The sequence below is a fragment of the Balaenoptera borealis genome (genome assembly GCF_965194805.1).
Source record: "Balaenoptera borealis genome assembly, chromosome: 4".
Lineage (NCBI taxonomy): Eukaryota > Metazoa > Chordata > Mammalia > Artiodactyla > Balaenopteridae > Balaenoptera > Balaenoptera borealis.
The window spans coordinates 64,223,105-64,246,613 of record NC_138861.1 but is presented as its reverse complement, the minus strand read 5'-3'; the positions used below and the strand labels follow the sequence as shown (position 1 = coordinate 64,246,613).

The 23,509-nt window shown below is 36.3% G+C and overlaps 1 protein-coding gene across 1 annotated transcript in view; it reads right to left on the bottom strand.

Moving 5' to 3' along the window:
• Positions 1-23,509, bottom strand: part of TMPRSS11D (transmembrane serine protease 11D) — a 256,137-nt gene that overhangs the window by 36,709 nt on the left and 195,919 nt on the right. The window contains exons 3-5 of the mRNA XM_082390259.1: positions 19,395-19,516; positions 17,384-17,502; positions 210-277 (exon numbers count right to left, since the gene is read on the bottom strand). Coding sequence (XP_082246385.1) covers positions 210-277; positions 17,384-17,502; positions 19,395-19,516 — 309 coding nt within the window. The remainder of the gene's footprint in view (positions 1-209; positions 278-17,383; positions 17,503-19,394; positions 19,517-23,509) is intronic.

The window sequence follows — 23,509 nt, the reverse complement described above, 5'->3', positions numbered from 1 at the left end:
AAGTAATATGGTTATTTACATTAGTAAGTAGACCGTATGTGACATGTTTTGTTTTTTTGGCATTGGTTTTTAAACTGCCCATGATACTATTTTCATAATATTGCAACACATTGTGTGAACGTCTCATTCATGATCTATGCTGTGAACAAAATCAAATGCACCAAGTTGTATCTATGCTTATAGATATTTTTTGTTGTAGTTCCACTCACCTCAGTTTGACAACATGAGCTCTGATGAACTGTTTTCTTAAACTTGACTCTTTGAATGTTCTAGTAATCTGTAGAAAGAAAGGAAAAAACAACCTCTCTGTAATTACTGTTCTTTCTCTGCTTCCTCTTTCTGTCCAACCTTGCAACATGGTTGTTAATGGGGAGTTGACTATGTTAATGAAGAATAGAGAGTTCAGTTTAGTTCAGTTACATCTCAGAACACATGGGAGCGATTTAGGCAGGTTAATAACCTTCTGATGCAGTGCCTGTTTCTTCATCTATTACACAAAGATGATAATGGACAGGATGCATCTTCACTAGAAGCCATTCTAAACATAGCAGATGTCTTGCTCAATGAGAGCCCACGTTATGTGATTTGGTGGCTGTTCCCAAAGAGGTGGGTGCATGAGCCAACCCAACACTAGGTGAGTCCACTGATACAATTTACAGTGTGTGATCCTGCAACAACGGTTCTTAAATGGGTAAAACCAGATTAAAATGAGTAGCAATGGAGAGCTTGATGAGAAAGAGGAAAAGAAGTAAAGGGCAGTCTTTTCCTTATTGTTTCTGATTAATGCCTAAGCAACATAAGTTATTTTTAGCATCAGTTGGTATTTCCTGACCTAACTTTAACTTTCCCCCTGAATCATTGCTCAATGCCAGCAAGGATGGTCCTCTTGAGGTATAAGGTTTAGCTTTGCAGTAAACTAGTAGTGAGTGATTCTGTGACTGGAACAGTTCTGCCAAGATGCAGGGTGAGATGTACTGAGCTTTCATAATGGAGAGTGGATTCTGTTGGCTTGTACTGTGAGATTGGACCAAGGTGGGGGTGAACATGAAAAGGTGAAGATGGGGAAATTAAGTAGCATGTTGAATATTATATTAAGCCAGGATTTGAAGCCAGTTCTTCTTGAGACTGTAAAGTTTATGCAATCTCTATTACACTGCATTATATCTTATTTTTTCAGTATCCATTCTTTAGGCTGATATCAGACCAACCAGTTGTGAGACAAAATAACTTTTTTTCTTTCTAGAGGCCTTGAACATTTTTAAGAGTTATGAGGCTGTTAGTTTTTCAAAATAATTTCCTTTTTAAAAAACTCAAGAAGGACTAGTAAGTGTTAAGAAGAAAGCCAAAAGTCACTCAAAATTCTATGATCTAGAATTATAGAATGCAATCATTTGGTGAGTCATATTCTAGTTAACTATGTAGAAGGATAGATTTTAATGTGTTTATTAATATGGTATATTGTAGGAGGGAGTTTAATAAACTGAGTTATGTTTAATTTTACTTGACTTTAACAGAAGTGAAAGGAACTGACCTAAAACTGAAGGAATTGCTAAAATTTAGATCAGCATGGGCTACACTGGACCAAAATGTTAAAAATCTAATTTAATTATGACATTTTTATTATGTGGAAAATATTGATGTAATTTAGTGAGGACTAAGGTAATAAGCAACATAAAGAAAGCAAGTTGATTAATTGGTTGATATCCATATACAAGGATAAAAGAAGAGGCCTTTGGATAAGAATCCGTATTTCATAGAGTGGGTGAAAATTTTGTAGTCTCTTTCATTAGAACTTATCAAATACTTAGTAGAAAATCAGTGAGCAGATGCTTGAAGAGGAAGCCAATAGAGTGGAAAGTGTGGTAGATAGGGGACACAGAGAAAAGTTAGCTTGCTATGAGAACTTGAACGAATCTTTTGAACTTTCTTCCTCTCAGTTTCTTCATCTGTAAAAGGAAAACAGTCCAAAGTGTGTTTAAAAAATTGTTCTGTACACAGTTGACTACTGCAGCTCCCAGAGGCTATGCATCTACTTTCAGTGAGCTTTACATGTAACCTTTGGGCTTTTTCACTCCCTTCAAACTTATTATTGATACTTGTTTAATGGGTCGGATGAGTTTGCTTTCATACTTCTTTGATTTTGTAACCTGTATTATTGACCCTTTTATTACAATGGACAAAAAATCAAGTAAACAATGAAAGAGGAACTATTTTAAGTTTCCCTCCTGATTGAGGGTGACAATACTATCTTTGTGTGTTTTTTTTTTTAACGTCTTTATTGGAGTATAATTGCTTTACAGTGTTGTGTTAGTTTCTTCTGTGACTCAGCTATACATATACGTATATCCCTATATCTCCTCCCTCTTGCGTCTCCATCCCACCCTCCTTATCCCACCACTCTATGTGGTCACAAACACGGAGCTGATCTCCCTGTGTTGTGCAGCTGCTTCCCACTAGCTACCTATTTTACATTTGGTAGTGTATATATGTCCATGCCACTCTCTCACTTCATCCCAGCTTACCCTTCCCCCTCCCTGTGTCCTCAAGGCCATTCTCTACATCTGCGTCTTTATTCCTGTTCTGCTCCTAGGTTCTTCTGAACCATTTTTTTTTTTTTTTTTTTTTTAGATTCCATATATATGTGTTAGCATACAGTAATTGTTTTTCTCTTTCTGACTTACTTCACTCTGTATAACAGACTCTGGGTCCATCCACCTCACTACAAATAACTCAATTTCGTTTCTTTTTATGGCTGAGTAATATTCCATTGTACATATGTGCCACATCTTCTTTATCCATTCATCTGTTGATGGACACTTAGGTTGCTTCCATGTCCTGGCTATTGTAAGTAGTGTTGCAATGAACATTGTGGTACATGACTCTTTTTGAATTATGGTTTTCTCAGAGTATATGCCCAGTAGTGGGATTGCTGGGTCGTATGGTAGTTCTATTTTTAGCTTTTGAAGGAACCTCCATACTGTTCTCCATAGTGGCTGTATCAATTTACATTCCCACCAACAGTGCAAGAGTGTTCCCTTTTCTCCACACCCTCTCCAGCATTTAATGTGTGTAGAGTTTTCGGTGATGGCCATTCTGACTGGTGTGAGGTGATACCTCATTGTAGTTTTGATTTGCATTTCTCTAATGATTAATGATGTTGAGCATCTTTTCATGTGTTTGTTGACAATCTGTATATCTTCTTTGGAGAAATGTCTATTTAGGTCTTCTGCCCATTTTTGGATTGGGTTGTTTGTTTTTTTGATATTGAGATGCAAGAGCTGCTTGTATATTTTGGAGATTAATCCTTTCTCAGCTGCTTCGTTTGCAAATATTTTCTCCCATTCTGAGGGTTGTCTTGTCATCTTCTTTATGGGTTCCTTTGCTGTGCAAAAGCTTTTAAGTTTCACTAGGTCTTACTTGTTTATTTTTGTTTTTATTTCCATTTCTCTAGGAGGTGGGTCAAAAAGGATCTTGCTGTTATTTATGTCAAAGGGTGTTCTGCCTATGTTTTCCTCAAAGAGTTTAATAGAGTCTGGCCTTACATTTAGGTCTTTAATCCATTTTGAGTTTATTTTTGGGTATGGTGTTAGGAAGTGTTCTAATTTAATTATTTTATGTGTAGCTGTCCAGTTTTCCTAGCACCACTTATTGAAGAGACTGTCTTTTCTCCATTGTATATTCTTGCCTCTTTTCTCAAAGATAAGGTGACCATATGTGCATGTGCATAGAGGTTCCCTCTATGCCTACTTTCTGGGGAGCTTTTATCATAAATAGGTGTTGAATTTTGTCGAAAGGTTTTTCTGCATCTATTGAGATTATCATATGGTTTATATCCTTTAATTTGTTAATGTGGCATATCACATTGATTGCTTTGTGTATATTGAAGAATCCTTGCATTCCTGGGATAAACCCCACTTGATCATGGTGTATGATCCTTTTAATGTGCTGTTGGATTCTGTTTGCTAGTATTTTGTTGAGGATATTTGCATCTATGTTCATCAGAGATATTAGCCTGGAGTTTTCTTTTTCTGTGAAATCTTTGTCTGGTTTTGGTATCAGGGTGATGGTGGCCTCGTAGAATGAGTTTGGTAGTGTTCCTCCCTCTGCTATATTTTGGAAGAGTTTGAGAAGTTTAGGTGTTAGCTCTTCTCTAAATGTTTGATAGAATTCACCTGTGAAGCCATCCGTTCCTGGGCTTTTGTTTGCTGGAAGATTTTTAATACAGTTTCATTTTCAGTGCTTGTGATTGGTTTGTTTATATTTTCTATTTCTTCCTAGTTCAGTCTTGGACGGTTGTGCTTTTCTAAGAATTTGTCCATTTCTTCCAGGTTGTCCATTTTATTGGCATATAGTTGCCTGTATTAATCTCTCATGATCCTTTGTATTTCTGCAGTGTCAGTTGTTACTTCTCCTTTTTCATTTCTAATTCTGTTGATCTGAGTCTACTGCCTTTTTTCTTGATGAGTCTGGCTAATGGTTTACCAATTTTGTTTATCTTCTGAAATAACCAGCTTTTAGTTTTATTGATCTTTGCTATCGTTTCCTTCATTTCTTTTTTATTTATTTCTGATCAGATCTTTATGATTTCTTCCCTTCTGCTAATTTTGGGTTTTTTTGTTCTTCTTTCTCTAATTGCTTTAGGTGTAAGTTTAGGTTGTTTTTTTTTTTTGAGATTTTTCTTGTTTCTCGAGATAGGGTTGTATTGCTATAAACTTCCCTCTTAGAACTGCTTTTGCTGCATCCCATAGGTTTTGGGCCATTGCGTTTTCATTGTCATTGGTTTCTAGGTATTTTTTGATTTCCTGTTTGATTTCTTTAGTGATCTCTTGGTTATTTAGTAGTGTATTGTTTAGCCTCCATGTGTTTGTATTTTTTACAGTTTTTTTCCTGTAATTGATACATAGTCTCATAGCGTTGTGGTCAGAAAAAATACTTGATATGATTTCAATTTTCTTAAATTGACCAAGGCTTGATTTGTGATCCAAGATATGATCTATCCTGGAGAATGTTCCATGAACACTTGAGAAAAAGGTGTATTCTGTTGTTTTTGGATGGAATGTCCTCTAAATGTCAATTAAGCCCATCTTGTTTAATGTATCATTTAAAGCTTGTGTTTCCTTATTTATTTTCATTTTGGATGATCTGTCCATTGGTGAAAGTGGGGTGTTGAAGTCCCCTACTATGATTGTGTTACTGTCGATTTCCCCTTTTATGGCTGTTAGCATTTGGCTTATGTATTGAGGTGCCCCTATGTTGGGTGCATAAATATTTACAATTGTTATATTTTCTTCTTGGATTGATCCCTTGATCATTATGTAGTGTCCTTCTCTGTCTCTTGTAATAGTCTTTATTTTAAAGTCTATTTTGTCTGATGTGAGAATTGCTGCTCCAGCTTTCTTTTGATTTCCATTTTCATGGAATATCTTTTTCCATCCCCTCACTTTCAGCCTGTATGTGTCCCTAGGTCTGAAGTGGGTCTCTTGTAGTCAGCATATATATGTGTCTTGTTTTTATATCCATTCAGCCAGTCTATGTCTTTTGGTTGGAGCATTTAATCCATTTGCATTTAAGGTAATTATCGATATGTATGTTCCTATTACCATTTTCTTAATTGTTTTGCGCTTGTTTTTATAGGTCTTTTCCTTCTCTTGTGTTTCCTGCCTAGAGAAGTTCCTTCAGCATTTGTTGTAAAGCTGGTTTGGTGGTGCTGAATTCTCTTAGCTCTTGCTTCTCTGTAAAGGTTTTAATTTTTCCATCGAAACTGAATGTGATCCTTGCTGGAGAGAGTAATCTTGGTTGTAGGTTTTCCCCTTTCATCACTTTAAATATGTCCTGCCACTCCCTTTTGGCTTGCAGAGTTTCTGCTGAAAGATCAGCTGTTAACCTTATGGAGATTCCCTTGTATGTCATTTGTTGCTTTTCCCTTGCTGCTTTTAATATTTTTTCTTTGTATTTAATGTTTGAAAGTTTGATTAATATGTGTCTTGGTGTGTTTCTCCTTGGATTTATCCCGTATGGGACTCTCTGCGCTTCTTGGACTTGACTGACTATTTCCTTTCCTATATTAGGGAAGTTTTCAACTTTAATCTCTTAAGATATTTTCTCAGTCCCTTTCTTTTTCTCTTCTTCCTTTGGGACCCTTATAATTCGAATGTTGGTGCATTTGATCTTGTCCCAGAGGTCTCTGAGACTATCCTCGAGTCTTTTCACTCTTTTTACTTTATTCTTCTCTGCCATAATTATTTCCACTATTTTATCTTCCGGGTCACTTATCCATTATTCTGCCTCATTTATTCTGCTATTGATTCCTTCCAGATAATTTTTAATATCCTTTTTTGTGTTGTTCATCACTTTTTGTTTGCTCTTTAGTTCTTCTAGGTCCTTGTTAAACTTTTCTTGTATTTTCTCCATTCTATTTCCAAGATTTTGGATCATCTTTACTATCATTATTCTGAATTCTTTTTCAGGTAGACTGCCTATTCCTCTTCATTCATTTGGTTAGGTCGGTTTTTACTTTGCTCCTTCATCTGCTGCATATTTCTCTGTCTTCTCATTTTGCTTAACTTACTGTGTTTGTGGTCTCCTTTTCGCAGCCTGCATGTTCATAGTCCCTGTTGTTTTTGGTGTCTGCCCCCAGTGGGTAAGGTTGGTTCAGTTGGTTTTATAGGCTTCCTGGTGGAGGGGAGTGGTGCCTGTGTTCTGGTGGATGAGGCTGGATCTTGTCTTTCTGGTGGTCAGGACCTCGTCCAGTGGTGTGTTTTGGGTTTTCTGTGAACTTATTATGATTTTAGGCAGCCTCTCTGCTTATGGGTGGAGTTGTGTTCCTGTCTTGCTAGTTGTTTGGCATGGGGTGTCCAGCACTGGAGCTTGGTGGTTGTTGAGTGAAGCTGGGTCTTAGCAGTGAGGCAGAGATATCTGGGAGAGCTCTCACCGGTTGATATTATATGGGGCCGGGAGGTCTCTGCTGGTCCAATGTCCTGAGCCTGGCTCTCCCACCTCAGAGCCTCAGGCCTGACACCCAGCTGAAGCACCAAGATGCTGTCAGCCACGGGGCTCAGAAGATAAGGGAGGAAAAAAAGAAAGAAAGAAAAAAATAAAATAAAATAAAAAAGTTATGAAAATAAAAATTAAAAAAATTATTAAAGTAAAAAAAAAGTAATTTAAAAATAAAGAAGAGAGCAACCAAACCAATAAACAAATGCACCAATGATAACAGGTGCTAGAAACTATACTAAGATAAACATAAAAATCAGAAACTAATCAGTCTCATGCAGCAAACTCCAAGTCCACAGGTGCTCCCAAAATCCACCACCTCAATTTTCGGATGATTTGTTGTCTATTCCAGTGTTCCACAGATGCAGGGTACATTGAGCTGATTGTGGAGATTTAATCTGCTGCTCCTGAGGCTGCACAGAGAAATTTCCCTTTCTCTTCTTTGTTTGCACAGCTCCTGGGGTTCAGGTTTGGATTTGGCCCTGCCTCTGCATGTAGGTTACCCTCTGGCATCTGTTCTTCGCCCAGATAGGAGCGGGTTAAAGAGCGGCTGATTAGAGGGCTCTGCCTCACTCAGGCTGGGGGGAGGGAGGGGTACGGAATGCAGGGCGGGCCTGCAGCTGCAGAGGCCCGCATAACGTTGCAACAGCCTGAGGCCCGCTGTGTGTTCTCCCAGGGAAGTTGCCCCTGGATTACGGGACCCTGGCAGTGGCGAGGTGCACAGACTCCCGGGAGGGGAGGTGTGGACTGTGCTTGCACGCAGGCTTCTTGGTAGTTGCAGCAGCAGCCTTAGCGTTTCATGCCCGTCTCTGGTGTCTGCGCTGATAGCTGCAGCTCGTGCCCGTCTCTGAAGCTCGTTTAGGCAGTGTTGTGAATCTCCTCTCCTCACGTGACCCAAAGCAATGGTCTGTTGAGTCTTAGGCAGTTCCAGACTTTTTCCTGGACTCCCTCCCAGTTAGTTGTGTCACACTAGCCCCCTTCAGGCTATGTTCACGCATCCAACTCCCGTCCTCTCCCTGGGATCTGACCTCCGAAGCTTAAGCCTCAGCTCTCAGCCCTCACCCACCCCGGCGGGTGAGAAGACAAGCCTCTCAGACTGGTGAGTGCTGGTTGACACCGATCCTCTGTGTGGGAATCTGTCCGCTTTGCCCTCTGCACCCCTGTTGCTGCACTGTCCTCTGTAGCTCCAAAGCTTCCCCCACCACCCACCCCTCTTTTCCACCAGTGAAGGGGCTTCCTAGTGTGTGGAAACTTTTCCTCCTTCAAAGTTCCCTCCCAGAGGTGCAGGTTCCATCCCTATTCTTTTGTCTCTGTTTTTTCATTCTTCTTTTGCCCTACCTAGGTACATGGGGAGTTTCTTGCCTTTTGGGAGGTCTGAGGTCTTCTGCCAGCGTTCAGTAGGTGTGCTGTAGGAGTTGTTCCACATGAACACGTATTTTTGATGTATTTGTGAGGAGGAAGGTGATCTCCATGTCTTACTCCTCTGCCATCTTGAAGGTCTCTTGACAATACTATCTTTGAATTCTAGAATGGCCTAGAATCCTCAAACCTCAATAATATTCATAATCGATAAGAATTGAAGTGAGACATGGATTATTTAGGTAAATTCTAACAAAGTAACCATCATTAAACCGGTTAATAGATGAGGTCATATGAAGGGTAAGACATTACACATAGAATGTCTATAATTGTCACATATTTTTCATCTTGAGGGGGAAAAGATCTTATTAGCTACCCCATGAAAGTAAATCACCTTCTTATTTTCAGTACCTTCTTACTTGGTAGGTATATTTTTTGTTTTGTCTTGTATTTTAGTATTTAATGATGAAATTACACGAACAACTGATGAGGTGGAAGCATCTCTCACATACCTACCTCATAACATTTCTCAATAGTTACAGTTTTGTTCATAATATTCATGAGCTGAATAATAGTAATAATGTTGTTTTTGTGATTTCAGTCACCCTTCAGTTGCAAACTTTCTTTTCTGTTTAATCAGAAGATCTGGAAACTCAGTTTTCAAGAAAAAGATAAAATACATGGCAATATAATCTATCTATTACTACAATACTCTTCAAATATTTTTGATTATGCACTCTTATGGGTAATACATTTTGTGCATGTGTGGCCAAACCACGTTTATAAATTATACACATGTAATAATACTGTTCTACTAACAATATGAATTATAAAATATTGCCAAAGTTAAAAATTAAAAAGGCTGAGTTACAGAACAAACATTTAGGTATTTTATTCCATTTATTTTTTAATAGCAATATATTCAGTGTTAACAATATGACTGGATAGAATTTATAATTTTTGAAACACTGTGATAAAATGACCCAAAGGTATGATTCTAAGTTTAATCTAAACACTTGGTCTGAAGCACTGAAGAAGTTTCCACACAATTATGTGGCTCCAGATGCATGAAGTTCATTAGCAGAACTTAATAAATCATGACACTAAGTTGTCAGTCCCACCAATCATGCAAGGGTTTTGTTGAAATTCAGCAAGTGACTTTCCGTCTTCCCTGATTTCAATTGGCTACCCTTTCAAATCAAATCAAAGGAGTTTCATTATATTTATATACATATTTTAAGAAATGTGTTCAAAATCAACCAAACATGGTAGGTAATTTTTGCCTCCCAAATTTTTATGTGTGCATGTCTAAGCCCTTAATTTTCAGTAAAACGAAACAACTGAACTCAATCACCTAATGCTGGACACGTTGCTAAACATGTATTTCCAAAGTTTTCTCTTATTTATTTAAAAAGCAGTTAATTTCTCACACTTATACCTTCAAGGGACAGGATGTGTGTGTGTGTGTGTGTGTGTTTAAACATCTTCTAAGAAGCATTGCTTAACCTGGCAGTATGGCTTTAGCCAGGAATAGAAGATTGTCAGTTCTTATGTTACTAACTGTTCATTTACTTATTCATTATTGTATATTGCATATTCATTACTGCATATGAGGGTTATCTTCAAATTGCAGGTTTTTAAATTTATTTGTGTTTTGCAGGATTCTTCTCAGTCCTCATATTAATTTTTGGGGAGGTTTAGTTTACTTTTAGAGCTAGATAATATAATTTTAAAATCCAGTGGAAGCTGTATATCATTTAAATCTACTGAGAGCCGGTAAAAGTGTGCTGATGCCCAGTCAGTTCTACTGTGTTACTGCCCACCCCATCCCTCAAGATATTTTCACACACATTGTGTGGAACTACTTGACATAAAACCAAACAAAGGTGCCAGTGTCAATCCATTTGTTAAATAGTAACAAAGCTAAGTTTGTTCATTTGTTCCTTCACTCCTTCTCTCCCTATTTTCTTTTTCTTCTTGTTTAAAAATTTTTTCGTAAAAGAGAAAAACACATGTAGAGTGACATTTAAGTATTTTCTTCCATGACTCCAATAAAATTATTGTGAATCCCTTCCTGGTATGACAACTCCATCTTGGAGACCATTGTGGGCTTCATCCTGACTGCAATGACATCTTTATTTTGTGTCCCTAGCACTTAGCACAGGAACCAACAGATAGAATGTATCATTTATTCATTCATTCAACGAATATTTGAATGCCAACTATGTACCAAATTCTCTTTTAGGCATTAGGCAACAATCAGTGCTTATTAAATGGCTGTACTAAAAGCCCTGATGGTAAAAGGGATGTGATATGATTAATTGCAAATTGATACTGCTGTCTTTCTCTTCCTGTGCCCTAGTTTTTTTCATGGTACAGTCCTTAGGTATATTTTGGAAAAAATGGCAATTGTTGTTTGCAGAATCTGTTGCAATACCACCCCTGATGCCAAAGGGGAGTTTCAATGGTTCAATTGATCCTAGGTGTGAATCCTGATTGAAGTCCCTTGTTTTATTTGGAGAGGCCCATTCAATCAGAATGCACTCATAGTTTTGATACACATATTTTGCAAACAGATGCTCTCATTATTTCGAAATCACCTTGTTCATTTTTTCACTCATTCAACAGCTTTTGAGCACCTCTTATGCTTCACGCTTCCTCTATCAAGCACTGGGTTACACTGGTGGAGAAAATAGACAGTCCTTGCCATCATGGAGCTTACATCTAATGGGGGAGATAGGCACTAATCAGATTATCATCCACATTTAAGCAGAATTATAACTGTGATAAGTGCAGCAATATAGTAGAGGGATTTGATCCAGTCAGTGAGATTAGAGAGGCTTCTCAGAGGAATGCTTATGAAACTGAGATCTTCAGGAAGAATCAGAGTTAGCTGGTTGAAGAGAAAGGAAAAGCCTCACAGGTGGAGTGAATGGCACATACAAAGTCCTGAGGTAGGAACAAGCAGATTGTGTTTAAGGAATCAAAGGCCAGGACAGTTGTAGCCTAGAAAACAAGGAGGCTAGAGTTATATAGAAAGGCCAGACCATGAAAGTCTTGTTAGTGTGTGAAGCATTTGGTCTTTATCATAATAATGGGAAGTCACTGAAGTGTTTTAAATGAGAGGATAATAAAATCAGATTTGCAATTTGAGAACAATCTCTCTGGTTGCATGTGGATAAACAATTTTAGGCGCAAAATAACATAAATTAGTTATGGTCCTATTTTGGCACTTCAGTGTAGAGGTGATGGCTTGGATGGTTATGGTGGTAGCAGAATATGGAGAGAAATGAATGGATCTGAGGGAAATACAGGGGATAAAACCTACAGGGGTTGGTAATAGATTGGATATTTGGAATGATAGAGAGCAGTATGTCAAGGATGAATCCTAGGTTTCTGGCTTGGAAAACTGAATAAATGGTATTATCATCAATGGGGTTAGGATTATGGGAAGAAGGCTAGTATGGCATGGAGGGATCATGAGTTTGATTTAGGGACATAATATATTTGAGATGTTTTTACAACAGACAAGTAGAGATATTAAGCTGGCAGTTGGGGGAAAAGGTCTGAAGTACAGAAGAAAAGTCTGGGCTGACGACAGCATGAGTCATTAGTATATAAGTGTTGGTAGAAGTAATGGTCATGGATGAGATCATCTAGAGATAGAAGATAATGTGAGAGGAGAGGAGTACATAGGTCAAAGAGTTGGGGAATTTCAACATTTAATGTCAGTGTAGAGGAGGGTGAATCTATAAAAAGATACAGAGGAGAAGGAGTGGCCAGAGAAGCAGGATGAGAAAAACAGGTGACTGGGTGGCATGGATATCTTGTGTGAAAATCACATAATCATAGACTTTTTGAGGTAGAATGTACTATAAAAATCATCTAGATCAATGATTTTATTTTACTAATGAATAAACTGTGAACCAGAAAAGTGAATTGCTTAATATAATAGAAATTCTGGAATTATTCCACTGCTCATTAAGTATAACACTGCTGACTATGGAACAAGGATAATGATGGTACTCATGTTACCACTGGTAAGTGGTATGATTCTTGAACTTGAAACCAGGAGACCTTGGTTTGAATTTTTGTTCTATCACTTTCCAGTTGAATGGCCTTTGTCATGTTTCTTAATCTCTCACAGTATTCACTTACCCATCTATAAAAATTACATGCCCTTTGTGAGTTGAAGGTTAGATGATATATGTAAAAGTGCTTTATGAACTATAAAGTACTATATTAGAGTATTATTCAAAGTGTTTCTACAGAAGTATGAATAAATGAGATTAACTGTAGAAATCATACATCAGACGAATTTCAAGGGGAATCTTTCACTGCCAGATGTTTAATTATAAAGCCACAGTAAATAGCTGGGTACTGGTACAGGCAAAGACTAATCAGTGAAAGAGAGGGGAGTACAGAAAAAAGAAAAAGAGGAATTTAGTGTATGATAAAGACGGCATAACAAATAAATCCATTGCACTATTTAATATACTGTTTTGGTACCACCACCTAGCTCTTTTAGGGGAAAAAGCTGGATCTCTATCTTATTAAAAAATAAATTACAGGTGAATCAAAGATAAAATTGATAATTTTGGCTACCTAAAAAATTAAATCTATATGGCAGTAAAAAAAAAACCCTAGATTATAAACAAGGTTGAAAGTCAAATCTCGTTAGAGAAATATATGAAAATGAATAACAGGCAAATTTTAATATTTTAACAAGGAAAGAATTTTTTCCCCCAGATTTATATAAAAACACAAAGTCTCCAGTAAGAAAATGGGCAAGGTCATGACCAGGCAATTCACAAATGAAATTATAAAAATGACCTATTACTATAGGGAGACAGATTAAATCTTACCAGTAATCAAAGAAATGCAAACCAAAATAATAGTGAGATATCACTTCTTACCTATTGAATTAGCAACAATTAATAAGATTTACCACGCATAGTGTTAATGCTGTGGGGGAAATAAGCATACCTATGCATACTTATATACTGGTAGTAAGAATGTAAACTGGGGCACTTCTGGAGTGCAATCTAGAAATTAAAATAAATGTTAAAAATTCATAGATCACTATATTGATATAAACAAATGGTTGAATTAGTACGTGGAGAAACTAGACAAACAGAAGAATTTCAAATATTCTTTAAATATTCAAAGCATAACTCGTTACTCCTCCACTTCTTATGTGTGGCCTGTACATAGTGTCTTTCTTCCAAAGAGTATAATATGGAAAAGGGAGGGAGTAACTTTACAGTGTAGAAATCTGGCCAACACTACTTCAGCCAGGTGATCAAGGTCAACAGTGGTAAGTCATGTTGGTATTATGTACCCCACTTCATATGATGTAATGAAAATGACCCTTTTCCTCTATAGTCTTCCTCCTTAAAACCCCAAACCCCAGTCTAACCGTAAGAAAAAACATCAGAAGGCCTCCAATTGTGGGACATTTCTACAAAATACCTGACTAGTATTCCTCAAAACTGTCAAGGTTATCAAAAACAAGGAAAATCTGAGGAACTGTCATAGTCTACAAGAGCCTAAGGAGACATGGCAACTCTGTAATTTGCTATCCTGGATGGGATCAGGAAATGGAAAAGAAGATTAAGTAAAAACAAAGGAAATCTGAATAAAATACAGAATTTGGTTAATAACAATGTATTAATATTGGATCATTAATTGCAATAAATATACTATTGTAATATAAAACGTTAATCATAGAGGAAACTGGGTATGATGTATATGAGAACTCTATATTATCTTCGCAACTTTTCTATAAATCTAAAATGCTTCTAAAATAAAATCTTTATTAAAATTGAAGAAGAAATTTAAAAATCTCTAGAGAGAAATTAAAAAATGCATACACCCTATATTCTGATAATTCTACTTCTGGGAATATGTCCCAAGAATATAATCACTCAGGTGTGCAAGGATGTATCAACAAGACTGGTCATCAGAATATTGGGTATAATAGTGAAAAACTGGAAACAATTTGAACATCTGTCAACAGAGGACTGGTTAAATAAAATATTGTACCTTTGTGCACTATAATGCTATTTAGTTATTTAAAATGGTGTATTTCTTCATTGATATTAAAATACCTCTATGACATATTTTTTGAGAAAAAAGTAGTAGTAAACAAGCATGTATAGTCTTATTCCATTGACAGAAAATAGTATGTGTTTGTGCATGGACGATTATGCAGTTTTCATGAAAAGTACTTGGAACATCAAAATATTAATAGTGGATATATGAGTATTGAGATTTTGTGCATATTTCTTTCTCTTTATATTTCTTGAATGCCCTGACTTTTCTACTTTTTTATATTATCTTTACAACAAAAGACAAAACTAAAATTATTTTCATTTTGATAACACTTTATACATTACAATTTATAGACCACTTTTGAGAGTAATTTAAGAATAACAAATTAGATTGTATAATTTTTTTGTCATTGGGATTGGGTTTTAAAGACTTACTGAATATCTTTCAAATGTGCTGGTAGTGCTTTTGAAAAGAAACTTAGTTTATGTTTTTCACATTGCTGAATATGTACGTTGTGCTTTATGCCTTATGCCGTTTCTCTCCATATCAGTCTTTTGCAATTTTACATATGCTCTATGAAGGATGCGCTGACCTAACATATCTGATCTGTCTGGCAGGAACTGAGTGACCTCTTTAGGGCTGAGGATGTCTCTGGCATCTTGCTTTAATGACAAATAGCTGGATTCTAATTCCCTATAATGAAGCTGGGATTCTCGATATACACACTTTCAGTTTGCTCCTTTTATTAGACTGGGTAAATAGCTGAAACATTACATGATGTCTTTGTGTGGATGTGAGGACTTCATTATGAATAACTGTCCTCAGACTGGCCTCCTGAGATGTTTGTCTCTAGTATCTTCTTCAAGAAATTTAAGAATGTCTCTTGCAGTGTTAATCACAAGAAAATCTGTTCAGATTTGCAGGTTGCCCTCTGCCTAAGACAAAGGTACTCACAGGCTCTTTGTATTCGTCTGCGTAGTTTGCATTTGTGTGTGTATTTGTGGGGTCCAGCCTCAGAGTAGTATTACTAACCCAAGCACCGATTATTGCATAAATCAGCACCTTTCAACATCTAAACTGTGTGGGCAGTCAGTGGTACTAATGACAAAGTACCAAAGTTTTTAAAAACTGGCATTTTTAAATAAATGTGAATAAATTTAAGGATATTCTTTAAATACTAAAAAAAAAAAAAAAAGTCTCTTGGTTTGAAGTCTAAACAATGGGCTCTCATGATGCAAATGATATAACTAAATATTCCTATTGATTTTTTAAGAGCAGGTTGGGAAGAGAAAGTAGGAAGTTGGGGAGGTGGATTGCTTTGGTAAGCCTAAAATGGAAGTTTTATCTGCATTTCCACATTTTCTGGAATATGCCTTAATTCAAGTTTTAACCCCTTGGCTTTCTTCTGGACCACCGTAATGAGCTTCTAACTAGCCTTACTGTGTGCAGGCTCTTCTCTTTATAGTCTAATTTTTACATTCGGAACATGAATCTATCAGATCCTGTTTGCATCATTCTGCCTCTAGCTCAAGACTTTCTCTCTGCAAGATAAAACCCAAACTTTTTAGCTAAGCACATTCTCCTCTCTATGCCTTGGCTCATATTTTAGCTGTGGTGTGCCCTACTCATTCTAAAAGCCAACCTGAAAAGTCATCTTTTATAAGACACTGTCTCTGATCTCCATAACTGGATATCATTTATCCTCTTACCACAAACTTACATCTGCGTTGCTCTCATGTCACATACTCACTGCATACCTTATATTGTAAATATTTGTAAGCTTGTTTAATCTCCCATGTTAGACTAAGCTCCATGAGGGCAGATCCAATATCTACTCCACTTTTTGTATGTCCACAGCATTTGACAAGATTGATGTTTAATAAAAGTTTATTGAAGGAACAGGAGGCTCCCACTTCTGACATAATAAACTGGTGTTCCCCAATATTAACCCTACCTCTGCCTCCTGGCCTAGATTCTGTTCCCAGATTATTCTGATTCAGCTGTTTATTCTGATTAAACATTTAAATAATATACTAACTTCCCTTGCTCTAATTTAATGCTCACCAAGCACTTTTCTCAATACTTGGCTCCTAGTGTAGTTTGCCCCTAGGGGAAAAGGGTGTTAGACAAGCAAATGATTCAGTCCCCCAGCCATGATAATTCTCATTATAGATTAACTCAGTGGTTCCCAAAGTGTGGTCCCTGGACCATAGCATCAGCATCACCTGGGAACTTGTTAGAAGTGCAAATTCTAACTACTGACTCAGAAACTCTGACACTGGGGCCTAGAACTCTATTTTTAATAAGCTTTCCAGGTGATTTTGCTAAAGTTTTAGAACCATTGGACTAATTTATAACCTTAGGAATCTTAGAAAACATACGGGTAAGTGAGCAACCCTGAGATTGTTCAGCTCTGACTCTGCAGGGCTGAAGGCCAAACCCTGGTCTGTGATGATAAACCAGTGCTAAGGGTCTGCTTATGAGGTTTCCCGGTAAGCAGCCTGGGGGCCTTTTCAAGTGAGAGCGCAGGCTTTCTTTGTATATTTTCTATGTCGATCATTGAACCAAAGTATGACGTTCTCCAAACTATGTTAATATGTATTTTAACACCTACTACCTGTATGTTTAGTTGGATAAGAAAAAAGGAAAGAAGGCAAAATGAAAAGGATTTAAAAAGACAATCTCAAGGGTAGGAAAAATGCTCAAATTGCATAAACAATAGACTTCCAATCTGAAGTCATAATCATAAAAAATATGTTTACTCATGACCTAAAACTTTCATGATGTAAGAAAATATGAACAAGAACAAGTGTACAAGCAAATTGACTTGGAAAAAGCACAACGAAACACATCTTTCACCATTCGGGGAGGAGAATATGCAGAGCATCTAGGAGTTGCAAATGTATCACAAAATATTAAGTTTATTATCATAATTGTTTTATGATATAATAAAGAGGAAATGCAAATATTAACTTACCATAGACTCAATATTTCCACTCAAATTCCTGTATTTCTGTGTAACTGATGAACTTAGCTCATCACTATATTGAACATTTAGGATTTGAATGCTGCTACGGTAAAAGTAATGTTTTTGACCTGTAAAACAAAGAAAAGGCAGAATCAATCTCACATTACTAAGTACTTTAATCTGTATATTATACAGGATTATGGGAGGCTATGTTATACAATTTAAAAAAATTTGATTCCCTTGAAAGAAAACTCTAAACTTAATATAATGTAACTATAATGAAATTATTTTTCTTTCAGTTTTTAAAAAGATTGGCAATGCTAGAACTGTTAAAAATGCATGAAAATCAGAGCAGCATTATTTGAGAAATTAAATTGTTCAGTAGTATCATAATTTTCATTCTTACTGTATTTTAGGGAGATTTGTGATTACAGATTTATTCATTCAGGAAATATTAATGTCTATAATACACTATTATTCATTTATCATTAAGGAATAAAGTAATTCTGAATAGTTTAAAAAATTATTTCAAATACTATTCTTTTTAGAGGAATTAGTGACTTATTGGTTCTCTGGATTAAGCTAGAAAATAACTGTTCTGACAAGAAAGCTAATCTGGTTGTTCAATGTGAACTATTTCCATCAAAAAGGGTCTACCAATGGATATATTAAGCTATGTGAAGGAAATAAAAATTCCTAAAACATACTTGTCCTTACCTTAGAAACTTTATGAACATGGACATAACCTAACCTGTCTTGGGAAAAAATTCCCTGCTTCCATTTGATCATTCATATACATAATTTATGCAGAGAAATACCTCAATCAGGGAAAGCATTTGAGATCCTGGGGATAGGGTTGTGTGGTCCTTTGTGGCAGAAGGACAAGTCTTTCTGGAGCCATAAGTGGTCACTGGTATACACTTTGAAGAGGACTTACTTAGGCTTCGCACTTTGTGTTTAAGTGTGACAATACAGTGCCGTTAAGAGCGAAAATTCATTAGTTTAATCTGAAACTTGATGTTTGTTTTTCCTTCTTCCGTAATTCACTTTGGACATATTTGTCTCTAGGTGATTTGATAGCAAAATGTAGTCAGAAGCAAAATTTAGCCACAACTTTATAATTAGATTGACTGAAAAGATTATTCCTAGTTACTGGAATGAATAAATTTGTTCTTGCTCAGTCTCCACACTCACACATACCCATATGCCTTCACACTCTGCCCCGCCCTGCCCCAATGATTTAAATAATTTAACAGGATTATAGCAAAATTAAAAAAAAAAAACAAAGTCAAAGTGTTTTTTCAAGTGAAGAAAACAGATTATAACATATATTATGTAGTGAAATTTGACACATTTTATCTACATTAAAACATCTGAAAGAATATTCACTGAGATATTAAGTTGTTTGTGAATGAGCAGGGTATATGCATTCTTTATATTATTTCTTTGTTTCCTATTTTTATGACGCAATGAAAAATTAAAGAAACTAAGAGAAACAAAAAGGAACAGAATCCTTTTTAAAGTTTGTTTTTAACCTCTTTCTACTTCTTAACTTCAAATTCATCTCTTATCATAATTGTTCTGCCCCTAAGATTATTTTCAGGAGACAGGTCATGAATTAACAAATATTTAGATACATCCAACTTTTAGATGTTGAAACTTAAGGTCCTTTGCAAATTTTAAATGAAGAAGGAAATCATGGTATTAATGAAAAAACAAAACAAGTGAACTCTAGCATCAGAAAAATATTGAGTTTTTTCCCTTGGCTAGAATAATTCTTGTCTGGGTTTAATGTTGTTTAGTATACTAAAAAAGGCCAAAAGAAAAAGAAGAGAAAAAATACTGAATTAGAGAAAATATAGACATGAACATATATTCAGGGGTATATGAATAAAATATATAATTATGTTGTATTAAGAAATAGAAGTGGCAATAAAAGTGAGAATGCCAAACTTTTAATCTGAAAGTATATTTAGTTAATTCATGTGAAGAGTGGTATTTCCAATCTTCTGGTACTTACCAAAAGCTAAAAAGTAGACAAGTAGAGCTGTGGTCACTGCCAGGATCACCACAACGGCGACGGTAACAAAACATACTATGTATGGATTCAGAGATCTTGAGGCCGATGGCGCCCGTGTTGGCCTTAGAACAAGGGAAAAGATCAAAGGCCACTCATTTCACTCAGAGAAACAATCATTTCAGCTCTCATGATCATTTTCTGCCTTCCATGTGTAAGAAGTCTCTTAGTTTGCACATGGCTCTATTATAGAAAACTGATTGTTTCTTGATAGGAATATAGTTCTGGAAATGAAATCTAACTGAACAACACTCTCCTTAATGGTTTTTCTTTCAATTTTTTTTCCAGCACTAAAATGTTGACATTTAGATAGTTTGATAGAAGAATAAGGAAATCTGACCTCTGGTTTGCAATTACTTTTCCTTCTTCTGCCAGTTGATGAAGTTCTCAAGAATAACAACTATTTCTGTTTTACTACAACTCCTTCTAAGACCCTATGTTGGACACTACTTTAGTAAGCTCCCTTACCTGGGCACCATCCTCAGGGATGTGCTGAAGAGAGATCATTTTAGGGGGAGAGGGGTGGAGGGAGTCAGAACAGTAGCATTTCTCACTGTAATATTCTCCGGGTTATTAAAATGGGGGTATGTCTAGAGGCTGAGAGCTGAGATCCAGGAGAGTAATAAGCACCTGTAATTAATTAGAACTGTACCAGCAGCAGAGGATTTGCGTAATTTTTTTCACCCATGAAATCATCAACAGCAGTGTAAGCCAATAGATTTGTACTAACAGTATCTGGTATTATATTAAGCATATAATCCAAGTACTTCCTCATGGCCTCTCTCCCTACCACACACACACTCACACTGGGGAGGTCACCAGAAGAGCTGAGTGTGAATTCCTGTTTTATCCCTTGTTTGCTTGGAGATCATATTGTCATTTATCTGAGATTTTCTTCATCTGAAAAAATGGGAATAATACTTGCCTCACAAGGCTAATTTGAAGATCAGTGAGGTTATGTTAAGTGTATAAAGTATATATTTCTATTAAATAGGTTCTCCACTAGACTGTGAGAACCTTGAGGATAAAGATGGTATTCATGCATATGTTTCTGACAGTTTGTAGGGTACCTGGCATATATAGGTGGTCCATAGATTTATGATATTTATAAATATTTGTTGTATGTGTTAACTCATGGGTGTGTTTTAGATTTAAAAGCCTTAACAGAACTGAAAAGCACTTACATTTAGCTAGAATATAGTCAGATTTCCATTTTTTCTATTTGTTTTGCTAACATTCTGGTATAAGTGGGAAGGGAATGCTCTGAGAGTCAGTGATTCCCAGACTTTAGTTTTCGCAGCAGGGCTGCCTGGTATTGTTTGGGCTCTACCCAACTCACGTACTGATGAAAGGGCATCTCCTGGTATTTTACATTGTACCACCTGCACATTGTACGCTATGGCTATGGGACCAGTATCATTTCAGAAGATTTTTGGAGGTGGACATAGACTTTCCAACTTTCAATTTTGTTGAATAAACATATTAAACATTACAAAAATTGACCATGCTCACATATTATTTTTTAATAAAAGGGCATTTAAATTGATAAAAGTAGGAAGGACATAATCTCATAATAACAAATTAGATGAATAATTTAGCTCTAGATTAATGATGTCTTTTTACTACATTGTTCTTATTTGTTCATTTTGCTATGCTAATCAAAACTGACTTTCAGTGACACTGGTCCAGAGTCCAACATTTGGGAATGACTAACTGTAGTAATTTTCTAGTAGGATAAAATTGGCCCATTGACACTTGCTGACTTTTTGAGCCTCAGTTTACTCTTCTGTTTCCTACTGGGTTTGTTGTGCCAATGACATGTGGTCACAGTTGCACAGTGTTTGGCATTTGTAAGTTCAGTAAATATCAGTGGGTACTCAGCAGGGGAGAGTCAAAAGAAGAGCTGGAAGCAAGCCAACCCAAATAAGTTTCATACTGATTGACCCCCTACCTCAACAACAAGGGACTGTATCAATTTACATTCCCACCAACAGTGCAAGAGGGTTCCCTTTTCTCCACACCCTCTCCAGCATTTATTGTTTGTAGATTTTTTGATGATGGCCATTCTGACCGGTGTGAGGTGATACCTCATTGTAGTTTTGATTTTCATTTCTCTAATGATTAGTGATACTGAGCATTCTTTCATGTGTTTGTTGGCTATCTGTATATCTTCTTTGGAGAAACGTCTATTTAGGTTTTCTGCCCATTTTTGGATTGGGTTGTTTGTTTTTTTGATATTGAGCTGCATGAGCTGCTTGTAAATTTTGGACATTAATCCTTTGTCACTTGCTTCATTTGCAAATATTTTCTCCCATTCTGAGGGTTGTCTTTTTGTCTTGTTTATGGTTTCCTTTGCTGTGCAAAAGCTGTTAAGTTTCATTAGGTCCCATTTGTTTATTTTTGTTTTTATTTCCATTTCTCTAGGAGGTGGTTCAAAAAGGATCTTGCTGTGATTTATGTCATAGAGTGTTCTGTCTATGTTTTCCTCTAAGAGTTTGATAGTGTCTGGTCTTACATTTAGGTCTTTAATCCATTTTGAGTTTATTTTTGTGTATGGTGTTAGGGAGTGTGCTAATTTCATTCTTTTACATGTAGCTGTCCAATTTTCTCAGCACCACTTATTGAAGAGGCTGTCTTTTCTCCACTGTATATTCTTGCCTTCTTTATCAAAAATAAGGTGACAGAGTGAAATAAGTCAGAAAGAGAAAAACAAATACCGTATGCTAACACATATATATGGAATCTAAAAAAAAAATAAATAAATAAAGTGGTTCTGAAGAACCTAAGGGCAGTACAGGAATAAAGACGCAGATGTAGAGAATAGACTTGAGGACATGGGGTTGGGGGAAGGGTAGTCTGGGACGAAGTGAGAGAGTGGCATGGACTAATATATACTACCAAATGTAAAATAGATAGCTAGTGGCAAGCAGCTGCATAGCACAGGGAGATCAGCTCGGTGCTTTGTGACTACCTAGAAGGATGGGAGAGGGAGGGTGAGAGGGAGACCCAAGAGGAAGGAGATATGGGGATATATGTATATGTATAGCTGATTCACTTTGTTATAAAACAGAAACTAACACACCATTGTAAAGCAATTATACTCCAATAAAGATGTTTAAAAAAAACCCCAAAAACAAAAAATTGACTGTATTTCCAGAGGTGAATAGAAGTATCAAGATTTATGAGTGTAGAATGAGAAGTTACTGAAAAACAAGGCTTAAGTTGGAAGCCAAAATACCAAAAAAGAAAAACCATAGGCTAGAGTCAGCATATGCTTTAGCTTGGATGAGCCTCCCATGGGAATGGCTTTAGAACCATCTTTGCTTCAGTTCATGGAAAACATATTAAACCCAATGGCTAAAAAGCACCATGAGACATGTGACTCAATAAACAAAGGGTGTGGAGCTCAAATGACCTTAATCTCACAAGCCATAATTAATTACATAAGAATAGGTTGTTCCATCTTGTAGAAACTGCTGAAGAAATACCTGCTCTCTTGTTAGCAGTGCAACTTGTCATTGAACCTCTGTATGTCACTGATTATAAAGCTTATGCCAACACACACTAAATTGTGTACAATATTTGCTTTGAAAACTATTAGAGAAAATATATTTGCTAACACTGTCTGAATTTTGACTCATATTCAGTGGAAATCTTCAAGCAAATAGTTTGCTTTTAAAGCATGATCCTGATCAGTAAAATTTTTAGTGGTTGTGTTTAAACAGCAAAACAAATGTGCAGTTGTGACATATTTAACCAGCTTCCGTCTCCTTCTTTCTCTCTCTCATTGACTTGGAAAATTACATGAATTTTAGAAAACTTATTCTATGCTTTTATTATGAGAACCGAAGTGTCAGACTTTATACATGCTTATTGCCAGTCTTCATAATAGTCTTGTAAGATGGGTATTATGATCCCTATTTGGAAGATAGGAAAACTGAGGTTCAGAGAGTAATAACTCAGGAGTGACAGAGCTTGAAATGGAAACCAGGGTGGTTAGAATAAAAGAACATGGACTTCCTCTGATGTAGACTTCCTCCCTCACACTATAAGAGATG